General features: G+C 44.0%; 2 protein-coding genes across 6 annotated transcripts in view; one reads left to right on the plus strand and one right to left on the minus strand.

Annotated features, from left to right (window-relative positions):
• The window catches only part of BMP2K (BMP2 inducible kinase), a 56,051-nt gene extending 50,131 nt beyond the window's left edge, over positions 1–5,920 (plus strand). For all 3 annotated transcript variants that reach the window (XM_015861703.1, XM_015861702.2, XM_015861701.2), the window contains one exon: positions 510–5,920. In XM_015861703.1, the coding sequence (XP_015717189.1) occupies positions 510–1,939 (1,430 nt within the window). In that variant the 3' untranslated portion in view covers positions 1,940–5,920. The remainder of the gene's footprint in view (positions 1–509) is intronic.
• Positions 5,921–6,535: 615 nt separating this feature from the next.
• PAQR3 (progestin and adipoQ receptor family member 3) lies at positions 6,536–15,052 on the minus strand. Of its 3 annotated transcripts, XR_001554998.2 has the most exons (8): positions 14,740–15,052; positions 14,508–14,670; positions 11,586–11,741; positions 10,758–10,955; positions 9,932–10,010; positions 9,400–9,490; positions 8,906–9,054; positions 6,536–8,412 (listed from the first exon to the last, which is right to left on the minus strand). XR_001554998.2 is itself a non-coding variant. In XM_015861705.2 (7 exons), the coding sequence occupies exons 1-6, from the start codon at positions 14,922–14,924 to the stop codon at positions 8,912–8,914; spliced, it is 936 nt and encodes a 311-aa protein (XP_015717191.1). In that variant the 5' UTR covers positions 14,925–15,050; the 3' UTR covers positions 6,536–8,412; positions 8,906–8,911. The 3 variants fall into 3 exon arrangements, 2 of the variants coding, with proteins under 2 accessions (XP_015717191.1, XP_032299869.1); XM_015861705.2 differs by lacking the exon at positions 9,932–10,010 and having other exon boundaries at positions 14,740–15,050; XM_032443978.1 differs by lacking the exons at positions 9,932–10,010; positions 14,508–14,670; positions 14,740–15,052 and adding an exon at positions 12,039–13,177.
• Between the last annotated feature and the right edge of the window lie 11,618 nt (positions 15,053–26,670).

Below are 26,670 nucleotides of genomic sequence, written 5' to 3' on the forward strand. Positions count from 1 at the left end.
GGTTATTCTCACTCATCTGCTGTTATTCATAGGCCTTACAGAGAGAGCACTAATTGTTAGGGGGACATTGAGTAGGATTGTCTAGAGCAGTGAAAGCTTGAGAAAGGAAAAGCTGAGAACTGACAGTTTCATGCACTTGTTCCCCATGTGAAGCTATACTGAGTGTGTCAGTGTTGTCCCAAGTATCTGACTCTGCACGGTACCAGGTGTTGGCCTTGGAGAACCAATTTGGAAGGCAGCTTATCTTTCCCTGGAGAGGAGTGGCTGGCTGATGCATGTATTGGGTTTTGATTTGGAAAGGTTCTGTGCTTGCAGATTTAAGCTAGAAGTTCTGACTACTGGTCCCTTTTGTTAACATTTGAAAATTTAGATCTGGTTTTTAATTATTTTCCCTCTGTATTTATAGCATATACGTTTGTTTTGATTCCTTTTATGTGTGGCTATTGTAAGTATTGATTTTAGGAGTGCATTAAAATTGTTTTTCTTTTCTTTTTTCTTTGGACTTGCAGATTCCCCTGGAAAACAAGTGGAGAACTCAGCTAGTAGTCGAGTAAACAACTTAGGGACCCCAACCAAAGCTGGAAGACTGAGTCATGCTTTTAAAGATCCCCGACCAGGAAGGAAAACTGCAGAGGGACAAGTAACAAAAGGTGGTGATGAGTCAGAGAGTGATTTTGAATCAGATCCTCCCTCTCCTAAGAGTAGTGAGGAGGAAGAAGAACAAGAGGATGAGGAGGTCTTGCAAGGTGAGAATGGAGACTTCAATGATGACAATGATACAGAACCAGAGAATTTAGGCCACCGCCCTCTGCTCATGGACTCTGAGGAAGAGTTGGAAGAAGAGGAGGAAGAGAAGCAAAGTTCTGATTCTGAATCTGACCGTACCAAACAAAAATTTATGGAAGGGCTCCCAAGCAGTAGATTCAGAAATGTTATGGGCAGCGGTGAAGTTAAAGAACCCAGCTTAATGCAAACACCTGAAGTGCCAACTACTGTTGTCAAAGTGAGCCATGGCCAAGAATTTGATGTGTTTGGGGCAGTGCCCTTCTTTTCTCTTCAGCCTCAGGCAAGAGAGAAGGGTGACCAAGATGGCTCTTCACAGACTGCATTTCCCAGCCTGAGCCAAGAGCAGGATGACTTCGATGTTTTCACCAAAGCTCCATTCAGCAAAAAGGTGTCTCAGCAAGACAACCAGGTGGTAGGAACCAAGACACAGCTTTCGCCCACGTCGCCACGGAGTGTTGATATTTTTGGCTGCACCCCATTTCAGCCCTCTCTTCTCCCCAAGGTGAGTGGGAGTAAAGAGGACCTGTTTGGGCTGGTGCCTTTTGAAGAGATCACAGGGAGTCAGCAGCAGCAGAAGGTGAAGCAGCAGCGCAACCTGCAGAAGCTTTCATCCCGCCAGAGGCGCATGAAGCAGGAGGTCCCAAAGAATAATGGGAAGCGTCACCATGGCACCCCAACAACCACAAAGAAGACTTTGAAACCCAACTACCGCACTCCCGAGAGAGCCCGCAGGCACAAGAAAGCAGGCCGCAGGGATTCGCAGAGCAGCAACGAGTTCCTGACCATCTCTGATTCCAAAGAGAACATCAGTGTTTCACTGACAGATAGCAAAGACCGAACCAACCCTTTGCAGACAGATGAGAGTCTGCTGGATCCCTTTGGAGCCAAACCCTTCCACCCGCCAGAATTGATGCGGCATTCTCAGCATCAGGGGTTTGGTGACAGCCGTGGGGATCATGGTGCAGTGGTAGTGGCTAGCAGACCTCGGCAGAGCTCCTTGCATGGACCAGTGCATGCAGGTGATGGGCTGAAAACAGATGATTTTGGTGCGGTCCCGTTCACAGAACTGGTTGTGCAGAGTGCACAGAGCCAGCAGCAACAGGCACTAGAGTTGGATCCCTTTGGAGCAGCTCCGTTTCCTTCCAAACAGTAAATGCTTCCGGTGGGTTCCTCCTTCCACCTCTCTGTGTTGCTTAGTAGTGAGCTCAATTAGCAGAGTAATTTATCTGGTTGATGGGGAGCTGGGCTGTACAGTTTATTCAAGTTAAAGAAGGCATGGCCAGCTTGCACAATGAAATGCAGGAAGATAGGAGTTTTTAATTTTCTTTTAAGAAAAATTGGAAACTTTTGTTAAGAAAGATGGCTCCCAGAACATGAAGAGAAACAGGACATGAATTGGTGTCTGTCACTGACTTTTGGACCTGGAACATGTTGTCATCCTGCACTTTTGCATCACTTTTTCAGTACTTGGTATATGTGCTGAAATAGAGGGAAGGGGAACAGGCAGAGATCACATGAAAAAGTTTTCCAAACTTAGAAGTAGGCTGAAGGGACTGTGGTTCTTCTTTGTCTCAGTTGCACTAGACCTAAGAACCTAAACATACTAATATCCAGACTTATATGCTGGGAATAGTCGTCTTCACTTCCTAGATGAAAACTACCTTTGTTAATCATAAAATAATGAAGCCAGGTCATCAAGGAGCTGTGGCCTAGAATTTCAGAGCACGGCTGTAGCTTTACACCTGGTAGACATCTATGCAGCTGCAGAGCTGAAAGGCAGATTATTTTTGTGTGTGTGTGCCTAAACGTTCAATTTTATTTTTTACAGTAAGTGCCATTAATGTAAAATAGCAAACTGGAAGTCGAGAGTTAAAACTAAAGAATGCAGAGGATATAACCGTTTGTGAAATGGAAACTGAATGTAGAGGAGTAAACCAGCAGGGATGCAGCCAGTGTTTGCAGCACTTTGAAGACTACTCAGCACATTGGAGGAAAGGCTGGTTTATGTGAGAGGGAAGTCTGGTGCGGGTGGAGCATTTCAGGTGACTTGTACAGTTGTCTGAAACACACCATTGGTTTTATCTGCTTACAATTTGGGGTTCGTGTCTGAAAATGCATTATCTTTTCCTCTTGGATTTCTATCACAAAGAAAACACGTGTTGTGTCAAAAACTCATGTTGTTTTATAAAACAATTTTGTGAAATGACTGTAACCCGACGTTTTCAACTTCCGATGAACCTGTTATTGTACGTATGTGTGTTTTTTAAGAAAGTTTTGCTAAATGCACTGAGCTTTGAAGAAACTTCTCTGGACCCGGCTTTGTTTCAGAAGCAGTAGCAGCAAGTAGCCTGCACAACGCTGTTCGCTGCTGTAGCCGTAAGCTGCATCTCACACCGCAATGCCTTACCAGCAGGATTGCTGTCCTGCCACACAATACCTCTGAGACATCAGGTGCACAAGACATGGCTAAAAGCTTGGAGCTTGCAGTGCCAGTAGTGTGGGAAGGCAACGCGAACCAGCTCATTGGACAGATGCGGTTACCACATGTCAATGGTGACACCACGTGCTTTGTAACTCCACTGCCTCATGACTCGTGCCAAGCCATGTACACTGGCTGCAGAGTGAGTGTACATCAGAATGGTCCACTTTGCCTTGTTTCTATGGCAATCCTAAGGAAGTGGAAGGAGGCAGCTCCTCTGCTTGTCTTAGCTTTATGCCCTGCTCCACTGATGAATGTTGAAGAGCATTCCATGTTTATAAAAGGAGACCGTAATAATTCATGGCTGATTCCTCCTGCCTTCATCTCCTCCCTTCACAGGCTATGAAGTGAAATATTGAGGGTTGTGCTTTTTTGTTTCTTTTTTTCCCAAATTCTACTGCTGTTTGTAGAGTTGTTTTGAGATTGGTGAGGGTAGGAGGGTGGATCCCATGAAGTATTTGTTGAAAACAGCATGTTTAAAGACTAATTCCTTTTCTCCTTTGAGAGCTGGCTTTGCTAAAATGCTGCCTCACATATACAGTAAGTTTGTTTCCACCGGTCCTGGATTTGGAATCTCATTCATACGTATCTGTACATTTTGATTATCTTTCCCTTTTTTGTTTTTTGTTTTTTTTTTTTTTCCCTCTGACAAGGTGGAAGAGAATTTACAGCTCTGCTTGTTTAAGAATGACTTTTTCAGGCTTAGAAGTTAAGCTTTTAGGAGTATGTGAGTAGAAGCGTTTCAACTCTATTTTGCACAGGAGTTTCTTAGGCTTTATTACTACTGTTCTCACCAGTTGTTATTTTTTTTTTGTGCCAAAGGCTGTAAGAAGCGCACGCCGAGTCTGTAGCATTTTCTGATACTCAGGTTAACCATGATTTTGTTCCTATGCGCGTGCTTATTTGCTGCCTTTCTGCGGTTTCCTTCTGAACTGTCACTTTCTCTGCCTAAAGACAGCTGTTGGAACAGAATATTATGAAAAATGGGGCAGATGGGTGGAAATGAAACACAAATAAAGCAACAAGCAACTGACCCGCAGTCTTAAATACGGCCAGTCCTCATTGATGCCATGCAGTTACTGCTTTCCTTGCTCGAAGAACAGCTTGAGAGTTGGCATGGGCCATTAGATGCTTAGTGTGGGCCTCAATTAAGGTAAATCACAAGAAGAAAGAGTCACATTTATCTGATGATGTTGAGGCTTCAGGTTGAAGAGTGCAGCAGAATTTCTTTGTGTGGTGGATTTCTTTTGCTACTTTATTTTTTTGACGGAGGGCTCACACATGGTTTTATTACAGCACAGGAAAGCTGAAGTTAGATCGCATACAGTAACTGATAAGGGATATAAAAGCAAACCATAAGCCCAATTTACTCTGAAACTGGCATTGTGCCTCTGGCTGCCTCTGAGTTACAGCCAACGATACTTGCTTTCTTGTGGCCTTAATAAGCCTTGATCTTTGTTCCATATTTATGGAACAGCTTTTTTTGTATACATGCAGTTATGTTTCTTGAGTTAAAATGATTTTTTTTTTTCTCGTGACTGAGATGAGTATCCCTCACTGCATTGACTTTATGTGGTCTATTTGGTGTGCAGCCTGGGTTTAAGCTTCAGCTATGGTTCAACAGAGGCAAAGCGTGGTACTGCTGGGGAACACGCCATCCTTTTGCCTTTATTCAGCATGTATACATCTCTACCTGTGTGCTTTGCTATTCATGGAGTGTATCGTGGCCTTATCTGAAATACTGGTAAGACCACGTGCACTTAGACTTGTACCTGTGTCTGTGAAAATGATGATCCCAAGGTAAGGAATTCACACTTCCCTTCCACCAGGAAAACAGCAGCTGATTGTTAACAGTTCTTTCAGTGTGCTGAATGAGTGAACCATAGACCTGTCCAAATCAAACTTTGGACAGTTTCTGTCAGAGGTACAAGGAAGCCCTTTGTGGTTATACTGAAAGAAAGATAAGATGGTGAGTTTCTCTGCAGACTCTCAATAGCCGTGAGACGTGCGGAATTGCTTTTGCTGACTTGTGTCACGTGGGTCCTGCAAAAACCAACTTTCAAGGAAATCATTTTGAATTGTTCCGGTTTGTCCCAGTTAATAAAAATAAGTACTGTGAAAATAAGTTGGTATATTTGCTACTGTGAGAATAAGAGTTTATCTGGAGGGTTTTTTTTATATACTATATAGTGTATTTTTATATATAAGAAATATATATAAAATATACACATGCTCGCACACATCGCACTGTGTTCTTTAGTAACATTGCAGCCACAATCATTCTGATAGAACTAGGAAGAGTGAATAAGGGAAACCTGCAAGAGAAAAAAGCGCAAGGGGTGGCAGTTACTTTTCTAGAGCGCTTCTTTTCAAAGGCAAATTGAGGAGGTGGTGTGTATGGCTGAGTTTGTGACTTAAGGCGTCACCTAATATTAAAGAGTGTAAAAACCTACTTTAAAATTGCTGGCATTCAGCTTTTAAGTGCACTTTCCTGAACTACACTTCCATTTCTTGTTAGATTTCAAGTTTCTAAAGCTTTTTTTTTTTTTTTTTTTTTGGTGTACCACTAAACAGAGATCTTTAACTTTGTGTGTGTGAAACTGATGTATGTCATAAATACTGCAGTTGTTAAATAAACAAATGTGATAACAGTGACTTTGCAGATCTCCTTAAACATGGCGTTATTAAGTACTCTCGCTTAGGCTGAAAGTTACTCTACAAGCAGTGCTTGTTGCTGGTTGCTTTTTGTGGCTGTAGGCCCCTGTTGGTGTTTTTTAATGATGGTTGTATTAGCAGCCCACTACTGCCATCTTGGTTCAAATTGTTGATAATATATAAGCATGGCCTTAGGTTCAGTATCACTCCTTTAAAGCCTTCCTGCTTTCAAAACCAAGAGTGGATGCAGTTCAGGATGCGCTCAGCTTCATCTGTGCTAACTGAAGCTTCATCCCTCTTTATGGGCCAGAATTTTAACTGTCACTGCCTACTCTAGGTTTAGTCCTGCACTTACAGACATATTTTTCCACTTGATTTGACCCGTTCTTCCAGCTGTTAGCCAGAGCAGTTTTTTGGTGACTGCTTCTACTGGTTTTACTCTTACCTAAGCTGCAGAAAACCAACACTGTAGAAAGATTAGGAGCTGCAGAACAGGAGTACTAAACTGCAGCTCATTCCTGGTTGTTCCGTCTTCTGCCTGTCAGCCATTTCAGACATTGTGTGCAGCAATTCACATGTCATCTAAGAGTACTCTATTAAAAAATGTGACAAACACCCAATGAACCAAAATTTATTTACAGGTTTGGTATTTACAGAAAAGGCCATCATGCAGTTCAATAAATTCAGGGTAATAAAAATGTACAACTTCACCATCTTTTCTCATCAGTGCAAACTGCTACAGTAGTTGGTTTGGAAAACAAATATTAGCAAACTGCCAGATGAGTTTGTTTTCAGTACACAGTCACAGATTCTTCCAATGTTATTGATCACCTAACACTGAAAACAGGCTTTAACAATGGCAGAGTTCTTGTCAGGCTTCAACGGTAGTCAGTCGTGCACTTTAAACTTACTCTGCTGTCAAGTTTAAAAAGGAAAAAAAAAAATCAGTGTTCATAATGGAAGGCTCAGAAGACAGAGATTTGAATTTCAAGTGCATTTAGTTGTTTCTAGTAACTGTTTCTGGGTCTGGGAAGAAAAAAACCACCAAATCCTCACTGAGCTTCACTGACAGCATTGCTCTCTAACGTACCAGTAGAAGAGGAAGGGTCCTGCCTCCTCCATCCCTTCTATGAGGTAAATACTTGTCAGTAAATGTCTATCGCTATTCCCTTGGCCACATCTCCTTGGCACGTTCCCTGTGTAGAAGGCTGAGGGAGCTGGGAATGTTTTGCCCAGGACAGAGGCAGCTCTGGTGGGACTGAACAGCACCCTGCCAGCCTCCAGGCTGGCACCCACTGAGCTTCATGCTGAGCACCAGGTATCTAACAACCTGCATAGCTCATGTCTCCTTAGTGTTAACATTACAAGACGTGGTTTAACTGCAGAGTGTAAAAACCCAAGGCTGTCCTTTTACTGCAGAAAGTATATGGCAATAAATCACTTTGACTAATGAAGTGTTGGAAGTACAGCATAAGTCGTATTAAAAGGCCAAAGTTTCAGTGACTTGAATTCACAGCTTTCTTACTACTCTGAGCTTGTTATTTAACACCTGCTAAAAGAACATGTAACCTAGAAAAAAAAAAATCCTTTGCATCTCTACTAGTTGCAGGGTAACAGCAAGTGTAAGACTACTCAGAAGCACCAAAGTGCTGCAGAGAGATTTGCTGAAGTAATGGCACCACCTGTACTTGAGGAAACAAGATTTGAAATCAAGATAGGTACAGTAGATAACATCCATCTCCCAGAAAAAAAGAGAAACAAGTAGAAAAGTACAATACTCCACTGAAGTTGATGTTACACATTATAATCCTGATGTTGAAGCGTATGCACATCACTGAGATGATGATTCTGGAGGATGCAGCGTGCTGTACCAGTGCAGTTTAGATCCAAGACCAGCCACTCAGTTAATTCACGGTTCTAACAGCACGCTATTGGGAGTGTGTTTTTCTTGTTCTGTGCTAAAACAAAACCTGAAGGCATGGCATACAGGCCTGCTAGCATAGCAATGGTATCCAATTCTGCTGTTCATATTTACCAAGCAGGAAAATAAATAATGCAGCGCTCCAAGTGCTTAGTTTTACAGACCACCTTTTTGCTGTCCCACTCTAAGGAAGCCCTGCTTTGTACTTGATTGCAGAACAGGAAAAGATGAGTAGGAAATGAATCTCAAATCTCAGAGAAAATGGTCTCAAGCTGTGCCAGGGGAGGTTCAGGCTGAATGTTAGGAAATACTTCTCTGACAAGGTGGTAGAATGGGCTGCCCAGGGAGGTGGTGGAGTCACCAACCCTGGAGGTGTTCAAGAAGTGTTCAGATACTGTACTGAGATCCAGGCAATGCTGTTCTTTCCTCCAGCGTTCCTATTAATGTACCATCCCAGTGAGTAGGGTAACAGTCCAGAAGTTGGAAAGGAACTGCCTCAGTGCTTATTTTTGTAGTTCTGCATATGTGTAAGGTTCAGACTCCCATAGTCAGAAGTTTTATTGCAATGCCTCTGAAAGACAGTTGAGGAAAATAAAATTGTCACTTACTGTACATAGGAAATAATCAACTCTTACTTAAATGCCCAAAATCCAATGCATGGTAGGCTAAAAAAAAAAACCAAACAAAAAACAAAAAAAACAAACAACGAAAACCTTAAGAAGAGGCTTCATATACTTCATATAAACAAAAGCTGATAAGTGTTTGCAACTGTTGTCAGACATAGCTGTTATGAACCTGGCAGAGATCTCTTCGCCCTGTTCTACAACTGTGCTTGAGGGGCAATGCAGCCTCCCACAGCCTCCCACAACACGGAAGCAGCAGCCTGCCTGCTATCAAAGCAGCTGCTTGCTTATTCACAAGGAAACATTACACTAGTAAGCATTTTCTCCACAGGAGCTAATTACATTAAAGCACCTAATGGAACCTTGTGACATGTTAAAAACAAGATTACTTAACTCTCTACTTGTTAAAAGCTCATGTTCCCACAAGCACAAAGGCTATACCTTCACTCACAAGTCCACGCTATGCTCAGGACAGGGCTTGCTGTGTCGGTACTGCATGATGTACACTGCAGACTGGTGCCACCAGTACAACATCACTACTGCGAGGATGTGCCATATTTGGTGACTAGAGCCGAGGTAGTTGAGCTGTCCTGCGGGGAACGAAAAGGGGAAACAGCTGTTACATTTGTATTATTAAGTCATGCAAAGCAAGTAGCGAGCAGTCTCTTCCCAGGCTCAGTCACACATTCAGCTGGCTTGGAGACAGTGAAGCTCTTTAATGAAGAACAACAAAACTCATCTGATTTCTTTTGACCAAAGTGCACACAAAGTTTTAACTTCTTTTGGTGCCGATGCACATAGTTCCACTCTATTTAACAACACGTTAAGTAGAACATCGTCAACTGTATTCTCATCATAAACTCAGGGCTCACAGCGAAGACTGACACTGCAAGAAGCTCAACTGCAGAAAAAACACCCACAACAGAATTTCATACCTGGAAAGTATCTTTCTGGAACCTTGGAAATATAGAAGAGAAATGCTACAGCAGCAATGAAATACATGACAACCACACGTGGAGCAAACTCCTGCAAAAGAAAGGGAAGTTTTCTTACTCTGCTATAAGGTACAAAATATTTTAAAATACTAATTTCAAAATACATTTTAAAAATAACCCAAAAGGTGTGACAAAATGGAATACTATTCTGCTGCTCACATTATCTATTGAATAGAACAGAGTCCCATTGTGAAACAAATGCCAAAGCTTGAAAGAAATCTGAATGGAAGGCCACAGGAATACTACAGACCAGACTGTAAATAACCAAAGCAGCTGCTGGAAAGCAACCCACTCAACGTGACTGGTTTTGGTTTTTGTTTTCATTAACAGTGTTTTATTGCTGGAAGCAGAGCAAAATGAGTACCACATCTACCATTCTATCTACCATACCATAGGACAAACTAATTGGAAATGGCAAGGGAAGCAATGTTTGCTTGCCTATTTGACTTTTACGAAGTGAGCGTTTCAGTACCTTGTCTGAAGACTGTATTTATTATCAATGCTGCTCTTCCAGATTCAGCAGTAGCTCTGGACCAGGCTAAATCAGCATCCTAGAAGATAGTCCTCCTGAAATGCCAATCTTAAGAACTTTCACAGGCAGTGCTTGCTATGAAAGCCAAGGTTTTCTCAGTGCCATTACAGCCCTGGCTAATGGCTGTGATTCCTGGGGGAACATTTTAAACCTTGGGGCACATTTGCCTTCTTTAACAGTGCTGTACTTTGTTTTTCAGAGCCGAGAAACCTTTACCATAGTGGTAAAGCAAGAAAGGGAAATGAGTTTGGTAACTTAAAAAGTGATATTAAACAAATTATGCATGAGAGACAGAAGGCTGTGTAGGCAAATGCCAATGTTGCCACCAACCCAGGGCACAGAAGAGGAAGAGCTTCCCACCCATGTCTCCTGGTTCACCTCACCTCTGCAACCTGTGCATCCTGACTGACTGCTTCCCACTCTCCTGCTGACTCAGCTCTCTGCTCCTGCTCCTGGCCCTGGGGGTGTGCGAGGGTGTATCCAACCTGCACAGACTGCTCTGCCCCTCAGGCAAGCACGCTGCTGTGGTATTGTTTGCATCCAGGTGGGTCTTCTCACAGTGCAGCTTTAAATCACTGAAACAGATTTCATCTGCTCAACCTGTTGATTGGCTTTCCACATATGTGAGCATTTGGGCTGTAAGGGAATTCTGTGCTTTAAGAAATCTTCACTAGCTCTACTTCTCCCTCATTTACAAAATGAGACTGAGGGAAGATGGTAAGTGCAAGGCAAAAGTAAATCTTATTTCCATATTATTTTCTTTTACCTGTACAATAGCTGCACCGATGCCACCATTGAGCGAAACCCAGTGGATAGTAGGAATAATGCCGTACCCAGACACTGAGCAAAAGATGATGGAGCGCAGCCTGCGCCACTGCTGCGTGAGGTAATTGGGATGAATCTGAACAAAAAACACTGCCAAGATCATTGCCAGCACAGTGATTAAGTACACCTGACGCCAGTACTGAGAAAAAAAAAAACAAAATCAAGTTTGTATGTTTGCTCGTCTGAGGTAAACTGGGTAGAAAGTCTATGTTACTAAACGCAATCATTTATCAGTGTTCTCGTCACTTCTGTGACCACAAATGACAGCACTTGAATCATTGTGTTCTTAAGAACCCAGGGAGGGGGAAGATGCTCTCATTTCACACACTTCACCTAAATGTAAGTCTGCCTAAGAGGACAACTTTAACTACCAGGTCACTACTTTCTTGTATGGGGAGCAGGGAAGTTACAAAAGCAGAGGTAGTTTTGAACTCCAAAGCAAAATAAGCTTGTTTCTACCCCATATAAATGTTGTGATGGAGGAACATCCCATCATGGGCCTCATGCATTTGACAAAAGCAGGACCTATAAAGGTTACACAGACTTCATAATCGTTTAAATATTGTCTTGAGACTTGAGCAATTGACAGCTTAAAAGGAATCACTTAAATTAATCTGTTACTTCTGCAAGCAAAGTTTTGCACGTGTAAGAACCTGTTCCTATCACTGTCCCCAATGAATGTGCCACCTGGACACCACATGACAGAGCCCCTTCCCAACACGTGGAAACCATGGTGATGGGACCACAGGAACAAGTGACTCAGACTTACTTTACTACAATAAAATGCATAAAACACGCCTGATACGTAGCAGCCTAGGATACCAATGGAAATGCCTGCGTAATCTAACGCCATCCATCGTCGGCTGGTCTTCTCTGAGCGATGACAACAGAAGAGATGATATCCTACTGAGCAAAGCATACAGACCTACACAAATATCAAAACAAGGACACATTAATTTCTTGGCAACAGATGGGGATTAATAGGGATTAAGCTTCAACTCTGAAGCTTAAGAGTCCAAAAGTAACCTGTTACATGTTTTACAGAACAACTTGGTGTAGACATTTATGATTTCTGCACTAGCATAACCTCTTTTGCAGATGAAACAGAAAACTTTGTGATACCTGATAACCACAGGCTACAGCTAAGGAAATGATGGTACTGAAGCCCAGAGCATGAGGCCAAAAGCAGTGCCAGTGCACACAGGAGCAGGGACCCACCTACCCAAGTATGACCAAGATGAATTCAGTATAGTCCAGCTACAACAAGCAGAATCCAAAGACCAAATCCACCTTGAGTACCAGCGCTCTGTAGCTTTGCTGAGGGAACACAGAAGTGATTAACCTCTGACATGCAGTACACTGATTTGGCTTCTTGGCTGGCATCTATTTTTTTTTCCTCTTGAGAAACAGAATCATAGAATATCTGGAGTTGAAGGGGATCCTTAAGGATCATCAAGTCCAACCCCAGGGCCCACACAGAACCACCCAAGGTCCAAACCCCATATCTAAGAATATTGTTCAGATGCTTCTCGAACTCTGACAGCTTAAGGCCATGGCTACTGCCCCGAGGAGCATGTTCCAGTGCTCGACCACCCCCTGGTGAAGAACTTTTTCCTAATATCCAACCTGGTATTTTTGCATTTGCCTTCAACCTTCACCAGGCATAATAAAGGGCCCAATAGCAGTGTTGCACCAGCCAGCAAGGGAGTTCTCTCCACTTCTGGCTACACAATGGTCTTCTACACTCAGGGAATAGGAACAGTATTCTTTAGTCATCAGAACCACGATGACATTTTAGGGATAGCATAATGTAAAAGAGCTTCAGTTGACAGTGGCACACATGCAGTACTGTCACTGCTGCTGAGGGCAGGTTCAATTTGAAACATGCAAACTTGTTCATCGCAGGCAAAATGCACAAGAACCCCAAGTCCAGCTGCATAACAACATCAAAGAATCATTAAGGTTGGAAAAGACCTCCAGGATCATCTAGTTCAGACTTTGGCTCCTCCCCACCATACCACAAACACACATTTCTCAGTATCACAGTTACATGTATCTTGAACACCTCCAGGGACAGTGAGCCCTCCGCCTCCCTGGGCAGCCTGTGCCAATGCCTCACCACTCTTTCTGAGAAGAAATGTTTCCCAATATCCAACCTGAACCTCCCTGGCTGCAACTTGAGGCCATTACCTCCTGTGCTATTGCTGTTATGTAGGAGAAGAGGCTGAACACCTCATTACAACCTCCTTCCAGGCAGTAATAGAGAGCAGTGAAGTCTCCCCTGAGCCTCCTGTTCTCACATAATCACAGAACAGCTCAGGGTGGAGAAGATCTCAAAGATCATCAAGTCTAACCACAACCTACACATACTACCCTAACTAACAACCCTCCATTAAATCATGTCCCTGAGCACTATATCCAAACAGTTTTTAAATACATCCAGGGATGGTGACTCAACCGCCTCCCTGGGGGACCTATTCCAGTGCTTTCTGTAAAGAAGTTTTTCCTGATATTCAACCTAAACTTACTCTGGCACAACTTGAGGCCATTTCCCCTCATCCTGTCACCTGTCACCAGTGAGATCGGCCCCGCTCTCGCTGTAAGCACTTTTCAGATACTGGAAGAGAGCAATAAGGTCTCCCCTCAGCCTTCTTTTCCCCAGACTTAAACAGCCCCAGTTCCTGCAGTCTCTCCTCATAGAGCATATTCTTCAAGCCCTTCACAAGCCTTGTTGCCCTTCTCTGGACCCACTCCAGTACCTCCATGTCTTTTTTGTACCGCGGTGCCCAAAACTGAGCACAGTACTCAAGGTGAGGCCTCACCAATGCTGAGTACAGGGGCAGGACGACTTCCCTAGTCCTGCTCACCACACCATTCCCGATACAAGCCAGGATGCCATTGGCTTTCTTGGCTGCCTGGGCACACTGCTGGCTCATATTCAGCCAACTGTCCATCAGCACACCAAGGTCCCTTCCCATCAGGCAGCTTTCCATCCACTCCTCCCCAAGCCTGCAGGGTTTCCTGGGTTTCTTGTGATCAAAATACAGGACCTGACACTTGGCCCTACTAAAACTCAGGCAGTTTGCCTTGGCCCATTGATCCAATCTATCCAGGTCCCTCTGTAGTGCCCTTCTGCCCTCAGGCAGATCAACACTCCCTCCCAGCTTGGCGTCATCTGCAAACTTACTGAGGGTGCACTCAATTCCCCCATCAAGATCATTAATAAAGATGTTAAATAGAAGCAGCCCCAGTACCAAGCCCTGGGGGACACCACTTGTGACTGGCCACCAACTGGATTTAACTCCATTGACCACAACTCTTTGGGCCCAGCCATCCAGCCAGTGCTTCACCCAGCAGAGTGTACACCCATCCAAACCATGGGCAGCCAGAAACCATGGGCAGCCAGGACTCAGTTCTCAGACAGAACTATCCCAGCACCTCATCTTGTTAAATCTCATGCAGTTGGCCTCACCCCATCGGTCCACAGCTGGTTTTCGTGCTCGAGTTGTTGATCAAACCAATGCCATCTGTGGGCACAGAGCTAACCACAATGCCCAGCAGAAACCAGAACACAGCCTCAGCCTGCCCAGCTGGCATCCTGCAGCCTCTCCTAGGCCAGCCACGCTTTGTTCTTACAAGAAACGGGTTACAATCAGTTCGGCCTTGAGCCCATTCGGCACGGTGCCCCCACCTGGAAGCAGAAGAGGCAGACGGCGCAGATGACGAAGTCCTCGCGGGCGGCTCGGGCTGCGGGCAGCACGACGGTCAGGTCGCGGATGCCCAGCGTGAAGAAGAGCAGGAAACCCAGCAGGTGGCTCCAGATGTTGACGCTCTCGTTGGAGAGGATGAAGAGGCTGCGGGGAGACACGGCGGGGCTGAGCGGGGCTCCGAGGCCCCAACCCGGCCCCGGGGGACGACCGTACCTGCGAAGGCAGAGGCGGGAGGGCAGGTATGCCCGGTAGCCGTCGGTGATGTAGGGGTTGTCCCTTAAGAAGACGGGGATCTGCTCGTATGTGTACAGGCGGATGCCGCGCGGCAGCAACACGGGCCAGTACTGGTAGCTGCCCAGTTCGATGTAGTGCGCGCTGCGCAGCAGCTTCTGCTGCATCCTGCCCGCCCCGCATCGACCCGCGGCCCCACGACCCGTCAGCTCCGGGCCCCGCGCTAAGCACGGCCGGGCCGGCTCGGCTGGAGCCCCGCACGTTGCGGCGCTTTGCGACGGGGCGGATGGCGCCGGGAGATGATGTCAGAGCCGGGAGGAGAGCGCTGCCCTGAGCCGTGCTGCCGCCTGCCGGGCAGAAGGCCGCCATGCACATAGAGCTTCGTTCTATGCTCAGCCGTCGTGGCAAAGCTGTGTGCGAAAACGGGCCAGAAACAGGCAGTACAACGTTTTAAAGCACCGAGTGCTCCTCCGTGCAACAGAGAACTGTGGTTAGTTCATCACACAGCATCAGCTGGATCCCTCTGTGCACACCTGGCTCTGTGTCTGAGGTTGAAGACAAGAGCCCTCAATGGGGATCCCTGCTCATCTCCTACTCCTCCCCTCTGTGGTCTACGAATGTCTCCCATCTCCTTTAAACAAAACATGGAAGCGCCTCAGCAGGATTTTATGGTGGGAATGGAATGTTTCCCATGGCAGAGATCCCTGGGGTAAGTCGAAGATGGAGGATGATGAGCATTTGAAAGCTGAGAGTGATGATAAGGACCAGGTGCTCCATCCTAGAAGTAGCAATACAACTGCTGGGATACGTAACCCCTCAACCTTCACGTCACACTGTTTGGGCACACGAATTAATAAGCTCATTCCTCTTTAGCTTGTCTTCCTTTCCATGTGGCTTCTCTCTTTTGGGTTTTTCTCTAGCTTGCTGTTAGTTAAACTAAAAACCATAAATTATATATATATATTTTATATATAAACACCCAGAGAAATTACATTCTGAAAGAAGATCCCTAGGCATAGCTTTGGCTGGAGGAGAGCAACCAAGATAGTACAGATAGCTATGTGCAGGATGGAGCACAGGATATCCCTTCAGAGTCACACTGGGTACCAGGGAAGTCTGGTGTAATACAACACCTTGCAGGGCACAGTGCTAGGAGCTGGGCTGACCAGCACTTGGGATGTACTTGGTGAGTATTGCATGTGATGGGGTCACAGAGGGACAGAGAATCCAAATGCAGTTTCCTGGAAACAAAATCTTAGGAAAGCACAAAGGAGTTATTTTCAGCTTGGTTGGAAGGGAAGTAACTCATCCAGCACTAGATGTTTCTGTTCTGTGCTGGAAGAACTGTTCCATTTCCATCTGACCTATATCAGCTATGCTAAAAATAGGGAAGCGCCCTATTTTGGTCAACATATGCACTTGGAAGCTGAAATGTCTAAACTAGACCAGTGGGACCCTGCTAATGAGAACTACCTTTAGATACTGGTAATCCTCTTACTAAACAGTATCCCCCTCCTTCTTCTCTTTCGAATGCCTAGAGAATAAGGGAGATGATATTTATACACACACGTGCATTTAAAGGAATAAGGATGTAGCTGCCACATTACTTTGGGTGAGAGAACCCTGGCCATGCTGAGAAGCGGCTGCTGATGTGGGACTGAGCAGGGAAAGCAGGCAGCATCCTCCCCAGCTCCTGCTGATAAAGGAGATTCATTGTTCACTCGAGTGGTGAACTCAGTGAACTCGCTTTTGTCAGGCCAAATGCAGCTTAGAAACTTGCTACCAGGTTAAAAGCACGATTTAGTTTTAATTGTCCATCAGCTCATTAGCTCATGGAGAACATTATACCTGGAAAAAACAAAGGACTTTGTTTCCAAGCCCTGTGCAATTTAAGTTAGATCCTGAGAGCTTCAAAGAGTTCAGTCAGAAGGAATTGGAGCTGACAGCACTTTCTTTTTCTTTCTTTCTTTTTTTTTTTTTCTTTTAAAGTAGCTTTAATTGGCTGTTAAGTTTAAGCTTTGAAGCTTTGATAGGAGAAATGTTACAGGTTCAATTAATAGGGAAAATGGAGAAACAATTAGGGCAGCTTTAAATTAATTACTTAGACTATTTATTTTGAGCTTATTGAACAATTGTGTTATATGCGTAAGAGATTGAAATTAGCCATCTGGGCAAGATAGCTTTGACCTAAATTGACCTTCTTGGGTAAATACCAAGCTTGCCCTAATTCCTATGCTGTAGCCCTACTTCTACTGGCAGATAAGCTTAATTGGGAGTAACAATAAACATGCATGAGAAGTTCCGTGCTTCTCTGCTGAAACTCAGATCACCCATGTGGACTTGTAAAGAGAAGACTGAGGAAGTCACAAATGACCTAAGATGTTTCTCGTTAACCCAAACAGCTCCCTGCTGAGTTCAACTCTTTTATGATCTTCTGTATAACCAGATAATGTCCAATTAAGGTGGATAAAATAAACCCTTAGCCTGAGTCTAGCTTCTAGTTTAAAGGAAAATACAGGCAAAGCAAGCGAGTTTATTTGAATTAATTAACTAGCATTAGCTCTGTAGCACCAGCAGCATCTTTGTATGTTTTGCTCCTTTTTGCACCTCCTCCACGTGGAAAAGAGAAGGCTCTGGGGAGAGCCATGAGTGGCCTGTCAGTATCTAAAGGGGGGCACCAGGAAAGGAGAGGACAGACTCTTTAAGAAGGGTCTGTTGTGGCAGGACAAGGGGAAAGGTTTCAAACTGAAAGAGGAGGTTTAGGTTGGATGTAAGGAAGAAATTCTTTACGATGAGGGTGATGAGGCACTGGCAAAGGTTGCTCAGAGAGGTGATGGACGTCTCGTTCCTGGAGACATTGAGGGGCAGGCTGGAGGGGCTCTGAGTACCTCAGCTATCTGAGAGTATCCCTGTCCATTGCAGGGGAGTTGGGCTAAGTGGAAAACTCAGGGACCGCCCTTCGAGGTGATTCACAACTCGTCCTGCAGGTGTCACTCTGGCACTGTGCTATCAGACGACCATCGTTCTATCCTGGTGGGACGGCGTTTGCTGTACTCGCCAGCTCAATTAGCCGCCTCTTCATTGACTTCCTAATTAACAAATAACCGGTACTGTGACTTGGGTTCTCATCTCGGCCATGCTGTTTCCTGCAGACCCCTATGAGTACTAGAACAGGATGGAAAGTGTGCGTGATTTGCTGTTGGATCCCATTCTTAAATACTCAGCACGATATCCCCCAAGTGTGAGTTGTGGGGATCTGACTCTTCCTAAATCGTTGTGAGCAAACAAGTGGGAGGTGCCCCGGGGCTGCTGTTCCCACTGTTGGAATGCGCTCCCGCGGGAGAGCCCGTCTTGCTCTGAGCTCTCCGGAGCTGACAGTTCAGTGCCTGCGAATGAGATCTGTCATTAGTCTGACCTTAGCTGAGAAAATGCATTCGGGAGCGCTGGCGGAAGGTATCGTGTATCTTCCTTTGCATAACACTTGCAGCCTGGAGACTTTGTCACTGCTGTGTCAGTGCATAGCTGCCTTCTTATTTGCCTATATATAAATACATTCATGTTTTCCCTGGAGGTGGGAGGGGGTACGTCTCATCCCAAAGTCTGTGTATGAGCCTGCATTTCAGCGCAAAGCGTGTGAATAAAATATAGGCGCTGGTTTATGACCATAGCGATCATATATTTATCCGTGTGCATAAAGCACTTCCAGTTCTGAATGTACGTGCAAAGAAAGCTTGCAAATGGCCATGGGTAGAATGCATTTACCGACTGCTACACTGGGAGATAAAGTTATTTAAAGCCCCTTGTTATCTAAACCAGATATATTCTCCCATATCTTTTCTTGGAAGTAGCCAAAGCATCTGTCAAATTAACTATTTCCTGTTGGTATGTGCTGTAGCTACACATGGGAAAATAAGGTTTACAGCTTTGTGAAGTCTTTATAAGAGTGAGGGGGAGAATAAATACTCAGGTAACCCCAATCCACACTCAGCATTAGGAAATGCAAGTACCTTATTACACACAATAACTACAGCGACCTTCCTACTGAGAAAGCTTGCTTTCCAGGCCTTCCTCCGTGGAGATGCATCTTTCTCCCTTACACTTTATCTGCATGGTTTGAGTACTGAAGTTCTCTGTGGTTTCCTGTACCGCGCTCCTCGGCACAGAACTGGAGCAGCTTCCAGCGCTGCCCGAGACAGAACGCCTGACATCTGTCGTGGGGGCTCGGGTTCTCTTTTCCTCTCCCCGTGGAGAGATGCATGTGCAATGTGTGCAGTGAAGTGACTTGTTTTGGTAGGGCTCTTCCTTTAACCCCCCCCCCCCCTTTTTTTTTTTTTTACTATTTTATATTTTATCAAAAAATAATATGAAAGGAGAGATGTGAACAGCTCTGGATGTCTCCTTTTTTGTTTCTTCTTTTTTTCCTTTTTTTTTCCCCCCCTTTTTTTTTTTGGCATTTCTGTTTTCTGATTCAATCCCTTTGGCTTTCAGTTCCAGCTTCTGAATCTCAGCATCTGTCAGTGGTGCAATAAATTCTCTTTGGTGATAAGAGAACAGCTGCCAATAGCAAGAGCAAGAATGGCATTTGGGCTTTTTCCTGCCATGTGAGAGCTTGCAGTCAGCAAAAATGCACTGTGCACACAATGGAAGAAGGCACCTCTTCTGCCCAGCCTGCCACTTTTTCTTCTCCAATGTAGCAGCATCTTTTCCATCCATGTTAAGCAGGCACATATGAACAATTGTGCAGCATAATAGAGTCCCGGGTCTAAAGGACTGGAATTAATTGACAAATGGCTTCTTTCTCTTTATTTATTTATTTATTTGTTTGTTTGGCTATTTATTTATTTATTTATTTATTTATTTCCCTGTGTAGATTCTGAAGGTGAAGGGACAACAAAGGAATTCATTTATGCCTTTATTTTAGGGAACGGGGAGGTTTTTATGGAAAGGAAGGAGGTATGGAAAGCTTCTGAATTACATGGATTGTTTGTTACCTAGTGCAATAACTTGTTCTGGATTAAGCTGGTAGATTGGTAGTGAGGAAAGAACTCCTTTCTGTGCGGTCCTGAATTTTAGAGACATAGGTTTTGTTTTGTTTTGGTTTTGGTGGGTTGGGGTTTTTTTCAGGTTTAAAGCTCATACTAACTCCAACTTGCCTATAAAGCTTTGTCGCAGCTGGAATTTACGCCATGACAGAAGGCATTTACAGATGAAATATTTTGACTATAGAGGTTTTGTTTCAATCTGTCATGAATTTAGCTGAGTTATTTACGATGAGGATGAAACTCCAGAACTTGAGAACTTTAATCAATCTGGTAATTTCACTACTGGACAACTGTGTGGGTTTCTAACTCAAGTAAAGTAACAACTGAGTCATTGCCATGAAAGCTTCAGTCTCACCTCACATGCCCAAAGCCTTGATATAAGTTTTTCCTAGAGAGAAACCGTGTTATTAAGACACTGTTACAAGACAGATTGGCTTTTCTGTCAGGTAGTCCTCCAACTGTGTTTGATGCAATTGTACTTTATAGAATTGCTTGAGCTGGAAGGGACCTTTGAAGGTCAACTATTCCAACTCGACACTGGCTTCTCGTGAGACCATGAAGGAGGAGGCAGACTTGATTTTTTATGATGTTTAAGCATCTTTTGAGCAGCACAGACGTTCAAAATGCTTTCTTGGTGTCAGTGGGTTTAGGTGCTTGTTCCAACACTTGTAAATCTGTACAGTTGCCTAATGACTTCTGGAAGTAGTAGCGGGTTGTAGATGTGACAGGAAGCTTGTTCTCATTCAGTTCTGTTAAGGATTTGTATGTGTAAAGCTATTTGACCTTTATCAAAATCCACTCCAAACTTTTCATGTGCTCTAAGTTTGAGCTGCAAAGCACCATTTTAATCCTCAGTAAGGCCTGGATACTTCATACTGGGGATCATCTCGTGCCACTTCCTTTAGATGGAGCAATTTTTAGTTCCCAACCAAGAATAGAAGTGGCTTTGGTCCGTCTGCAAGGGCTTGTTCATTTTGTTCTGTTTCTGTGGTATAGAATATATGAGAATGCAGCCTCTCCAACTTAGACTGGGAGGGAGTTTTGAGTCTGTAGCACTGTCTACCTAGGCAGATCGACTGGTTGTCCTGGTCAAACAGTTCCTGTAATTGGTCAAAGGAAAGATAGTTTCAGCTTTTGGTCTTGAACAGTTGTGACTATTGAGGCATCAGTATTGGCAAGTTTTGCTGCCATTTGTAGCAATGGGTGGTAGGTTTGTTTTTACAGCAGTTTTATGGCTGAATGTTGAGGGCAGTGCAAGTCAACCTTTGTCAGGAATTCAAGGTGAAATGAAATACTGCCCTGCAGAAGGAAGCATGTCACTCCAGTTGAACTCAACAGTTCCATTGTTGATTAGCTGCTCTTAGGAGATTCTAGTTTTTCTTCAGTTATCTTGATGGTTAAAATTGGAAACTTATGAAAGTGATAATCCAAAAGATATGCAATTAATATTCCCCTTCTCATGCTCATTTTATGCCTAGCTAATTTACCTTAAGACCTTTCAGTGCAAATACATATAGAGGAGACAACTTATCAGGAGACTCAGGATGTCATTGGAGAAGGAAGGACAGTGTAAAGTAGCTAAATATATAAATTGTTATTTATTTCTGAGTGTATTTTGTTTATCTGCTTGTTAGGCAAGTAGGTGCCCAATCCCATCTCTGTGTGATGCTGGGAGCTCTTGAGTGGGTCTTTTTAGCAATAACTTGGACTGAAAGCTCTCTGCAGAGAAAGATTGGTTCCCTGCTTTCCTGTGTTTTGTCTGTTACACAACCTATTCCCAAAGTGACTGCAGAACACTTGAATTTGACCAGTCTTTAGAACTGTTACACCTCTGCCATAAGGAGCTTAAATTCTGCTACTCTCACCCAAAGTTCATCTTTATTCCCTTTCATCTTTTCCTACAGTCTGCAGAACTGATTAATACCTTCTGATGGTCTTCCCTGCCTTTCTGTGGGTGACTGGGGGGTGGAAAGCTTTCTGCTGCACAACACACATATCACTACAGCCACTGTTTTGTTAGCTTCACTAGGAAGTGATCCTGCAAACATTTGAAGTGTACCTCTTCCCTCTCCAACATCTTTTGATTCACATATATGTGTTGAATGATAGGAGTGAGTTATGAAAGTTTACAGCTCACCCACTGCTTTGTGCTGATGGGGGGGGAGGGGGAAGAGGGGGGAATGGGGATTTTGAGTGGTAACTGGAGTGAAGCGTGAATATTACAGAGTGATAGAAAGTGAGTAGAGCTCCACAGCTCGTTCACTTGTCTTACAGCTATGAATCACAGAGACCATTGAATTGAAAGTTATGGGCATTTCTGGCAAGTGAGGATCTTTTTCACCTCACCCCCATCCCCCAGTCAGCCTCACAAGGAGCTGAACAGCCACAGATGCTTTCTCCTGACTGGAGCTGGAAGTTTGAAGGGCAGCTGAATTTGCTAATGTTCGTGCTTTGATACAGAGTGTGAGAAATGTTGATGAGGCATGAGGCTGAACAGCTTGCTCTATTGCTGCTGTATCGGCTCTGCAGCACTGACAGTAGTTTAAAAAATGGCTTTGGTACACAAGCTTAGTTAATATATAGAACTTGGAAGGCAACTAGGAACAGCTATGGGCATTGGGCACAGTCTCTCTCTGTCTCTCTCTTTTTAAAATAGAGTCACTTTCCTGCCCAGAACTGCACTTTAATTTTCAATCATTTCAGTGTCATTAGGGAAGGCTGACGTTTTGGGCATGTGCATACAGTATGAATATGAATAACAGCATCCATGCAAGACGATGTGCAGTGGGGTCAGGGTTATTTTCCTGGATTTTGGCAACAGTCACATTTTTGTTTGAAGTATAAAACATTCTGTTCTTCTTTTGCTGAAGATTTATTATAAAGCACAGGCTCCGGTGGTATCCTTTAAAACCAAAGGCCCATTGAGTGGGTTGTGCTTTCTTGGGTCCTTAGGACATATCTGTGTGAACTTTCCTGAGGATACCACTGCTATAAGAAAGCCACTGCACAGCTCTTGAGTTTGTTCTGTCTGTTCTGTGCTTGGTCCTCTCTACAGTGTGCTGAGAAGGAAGAGCAGTATCACTCACAGTTAGAAATGTGGCTGCATGTGGCATGACAAAGACCCAACACAACACCATTGCATCTTCTGGCCTGAGGACATGCTGTCCTACTTGGATTTGCACAGTCTAACCTGTATTTATTCTGTCCCTCACTCCTGAACTACACTTCCATATCCAGAATCTGTGTTGGTGGTTCAGAGTGCAAGTCCTCTTAGTTGCTTCCCAGATAGATGAGTGTGCTGCTCCAACAGGGAATGTCCAAACTAAACAGCTGTGGCGTTCAGCAGCACATGGTGATGTGCTGTTTCCAGCTGGCACAACAGGCAGTTGGAGGATTAGCAACAAATGCCCTGAGAGAAAAGGTCCCTTTTCATTTCAAGGGAGTTGGACTAGATGACCTTTAAAGATCCCTCCCAACTCTAAGAATTCTATGACATCTACTACACATTCATCTCTCTGTATCAGGGTCTTCTTGATTTTTATGTCAGAGTTTGCAGGATTTTTTTCTCTAATAATAGTTGCAGACACCTTAACTATTGACCAGGTGGGAAGCTCTGTTCCTGAAATCAATGATGGATCCTCCCGTAGTGGTCCCACTGACTTCAGCGCTTCAGTAGGAGTTCTGCTTTTGGAGACAGAGTTCACTAGTGAATGCTGGGATCTTTCCTATGGAGTTCTAAAGTCTGTTTTTACACAGTGCAGAGGACTAAATAGCAGAAGAGATAATGGTTTTCAGCTTTGTTTAGCCACATAGTATTATCCTTGTGTTCTTTAAGCTAAGGCAGTGCATCAGTTCTTGGAAGCAGATGCCAAATACCCGCAGTATTGCTGAGAGAATATTTATCAGTATTTCTCCCTCCATTACATTCACTGCCTGTCCCCTCATGAGAGCTTCATTATCTCAGTGTAACTTCTGACATGAACAGATCAAACTCGATTCCCTTTTTGAATGTCAGTCTCTGGCTGTCAGTGGGAAGAGACCAACTGTGGTTGTATGAGTGCAAGTTTCTGGGCACGCCACGTGAGAGGGATTGGTGAGCTTCTCTCAGGCTGCTGGAGTGCTTTGCTTGTGTTTTTGGGCTGGGTTTTTCTGGTGAGGTTTTTTTTTTATAGACTAGTAAATTATTAGGATGTGGACTTTTCAGGCAGGCTTGCCAGGTTTTCAGCAGTCTTCCCAGGCGGGCTGCCTCAAAAAGGTTTGGCACTGCATCACATGGAATGACCGATGATGTGTCATTTATTTTTAATAGGCAAAATGTTTTAATAAACAATCTCCCTCCTAAAACACTGGATTTTAACATAGGTTTTAGCCTTGAGCCATGTAGCTACCCAGCTGTGAATTTTATAAGGCAACAATCTCCACATCATTAGATGTTATGACTGATACTCCAGCTATTGTAAGTGTAACTATTTCTGTGCACTAAAAAGTTTCAGATAACAGTTATAGAAAGTATGGCTCTGCTCGGAAGATTTCCTCACCTTGTATATCAAACTATTTTCTCAAGTTATGAACATGGGCTTTTACTGTCATCTAGAGAGCCACATAGAATCAATACAAAATGGCCCGGGTTGGAAGGGACCTCAAGGACCATCAAGCTCCAACCCCATACCACAGGCTGGGCTGCCAAACCCAACATTTAATACTAGACCAGGCTGCCCAGGGCTCCATCCAACCTGGCCTTGAACATCTCCAGGGACGGGGCATCCACAGCCTCTCTGGGCAGCCTGTGCCAGCACCTCACCACTCTCATAGTATAGAACTTTCCCCTTATATCCAACCTAAATACACAGCCACAGGTGTCTGCTCCCTCAATTTCTGCTGACTTTTGTGCTGGACAGCTTTAATCACATAACTAGACAAATTAAAAGCTGCAAATTATTTTCCTTCCACGTAATTCCTGAATCATCAGCCAATCCAAATTCAGGTGAAACATTGCACAGTGGGGCAAAGTAGACCTCAGCTTGGTTTTCCATAGTTATATCACAGAAGAACCTGTAGTTTTGTTTCAGTTTGCATTCTGGGTAACAGCAGGTGCCTTGATTTACTTGGAAATGTATGGAACCAAATCTAGGGATGAATGATGATCTGGTGCCCCCTGTTTGGGCAGCCCGAGAACCTGTTCTATAATGACTTCCATGCGACAGTCAGTAACTCATGCATCCTTTCTGAGATCTGTTCTCCTGAGTTCAGAGCTGCCACCAAGTTCAGTATTTTGTCCCTCTCAAATATGACCTACCTCTTATAAAGGCTTACTGGTCTCTAAATCACAGAGTCCTTATATGTGAAAGCAAGTTGGCAGAGGTGAGGTTCTGATTCGACTTTTGCATACTCTCTGAACTGTAACTAATTAATGAAGTGGATCTATACATGGACAGTATAATTGTATGGTTTTATAAGCATCAGGTTATTCTTTAGACATTGGTAAAGTGTACGTGCACTTTTAACATGCACACCCTCTTGTGCTTGACCATTAGTGACAGAAAACCCACAGTCCTCAAGTGCTGTGGTCTCTGAAGCTCTCATAGGGATCTGCGCAGCTTCATTACCTTAATTGTAAGCACGCTCTGTGGGGCTGGGTTCTGTTCTGCCTGGCACAGAGAATTCTGCAAGCTCTCTGTTGTGAGATGATCCCATTTCTTGCTGTCAGCAGGCTTCCCTCAGCCCCATGTAACCACCGTTCCACTCCGCACGTGATGTTTGCAAGGAACAGGTAGTTAAATGGCAAATAAATCTGATTTCTTTCAGATGAAAACACAAGTCAGGTATGTCGCCGCTTGTTTTTGCTTTGACGACTGCATCTATTAGGCAGTGATTTCTGGCACTTCCTCTTTTTGCTGTCACCCCTCACAAACCCATTCGCTGGGGGCCCAATGGAGTTGTGTGTCCCTGCAGCAGGAGCCATTTGTGCCCCTTGCAGCAAACCACAGCACAGCACAGCACAGCCTGTGCGTGGATCCAGTTAAGTCTTGAAAGACTTTGTGGGTTATGACATTCCCCTAAATGTGCTGAGCTTTCTTTAACCTTTCATAAAACATTGTGATCTTTATGGACTGTATCATATTGTGCAGTAATGTGCTTTATTGTCCACAGAATAAGCTTTTCTTAAAGATAATTGGAAAGCTGGAAATGGCTGCTATCGGATGATTTTTTTTTAATACATTATTTCTGAAATGGGCCTGGTGTAATAATGACCCTATCTGTTCAAGATTTAAGATTTGTCTTGGCAGAGAAAATTGATCCATTTCACCTTTGTCTAATGGAAATTTTTATCTGGGATTATCTGTTTATGTAAATGAATGTTCCTCTGAAAAGAGAACTTGAGGGGGCTGTAAATCTCGGTGACACTTTTGTTTCATGGGGGGAAAATTGGAAAGGATTCTAGTATTTATCTGCCTGAAATTGGTTATAAAAACAAAATTATCTTCATGTACCTCCTGCATCTGATGTTTCCTGGAATTTCATTACCTTTTTGAGTAATACGACATTACACTATATGCAGTATTCTCTGTGATTAGTCCCAGAATTGTTGGGGGGTTGCATCCCAGCATTATAATTATCTGGAAAAGGCGCCTGTTTGGGGCAGTGGGATTCTGCTTCCCTGTCCTAATGGGTACCAATTAGCACAGCCACATTATTCACAGAGCTCAGTGCGGAGCATTGGAAATACACCACATGACGATTTTCCTTAAGTGTGTGCAGTAGTTTGTTTTGGTGGGAGATTGTTCTTTCGTTTTGTTTTTTTTTTTTTAATAAACTGAGGAATGAATCTAATTACAGGGAAAACGTCTTTGGCTAATCAGCCTGTTTGCTG

This window comes from Coturnix japonica, chromosome 4, assembly GCF_001577835.2.
Source record: "Coturnix japonica isolate 7356 chromosome 4, Coturnix japonica 2.1, whole genome shotgun sequence".
Classification (NCBI taxonomy): domain Eukaryota; kingdom Metazoa; phylum Chordata; class Aves; order Galliformes; family Phasianidae; genus Coturnix; species Coturnix japonica.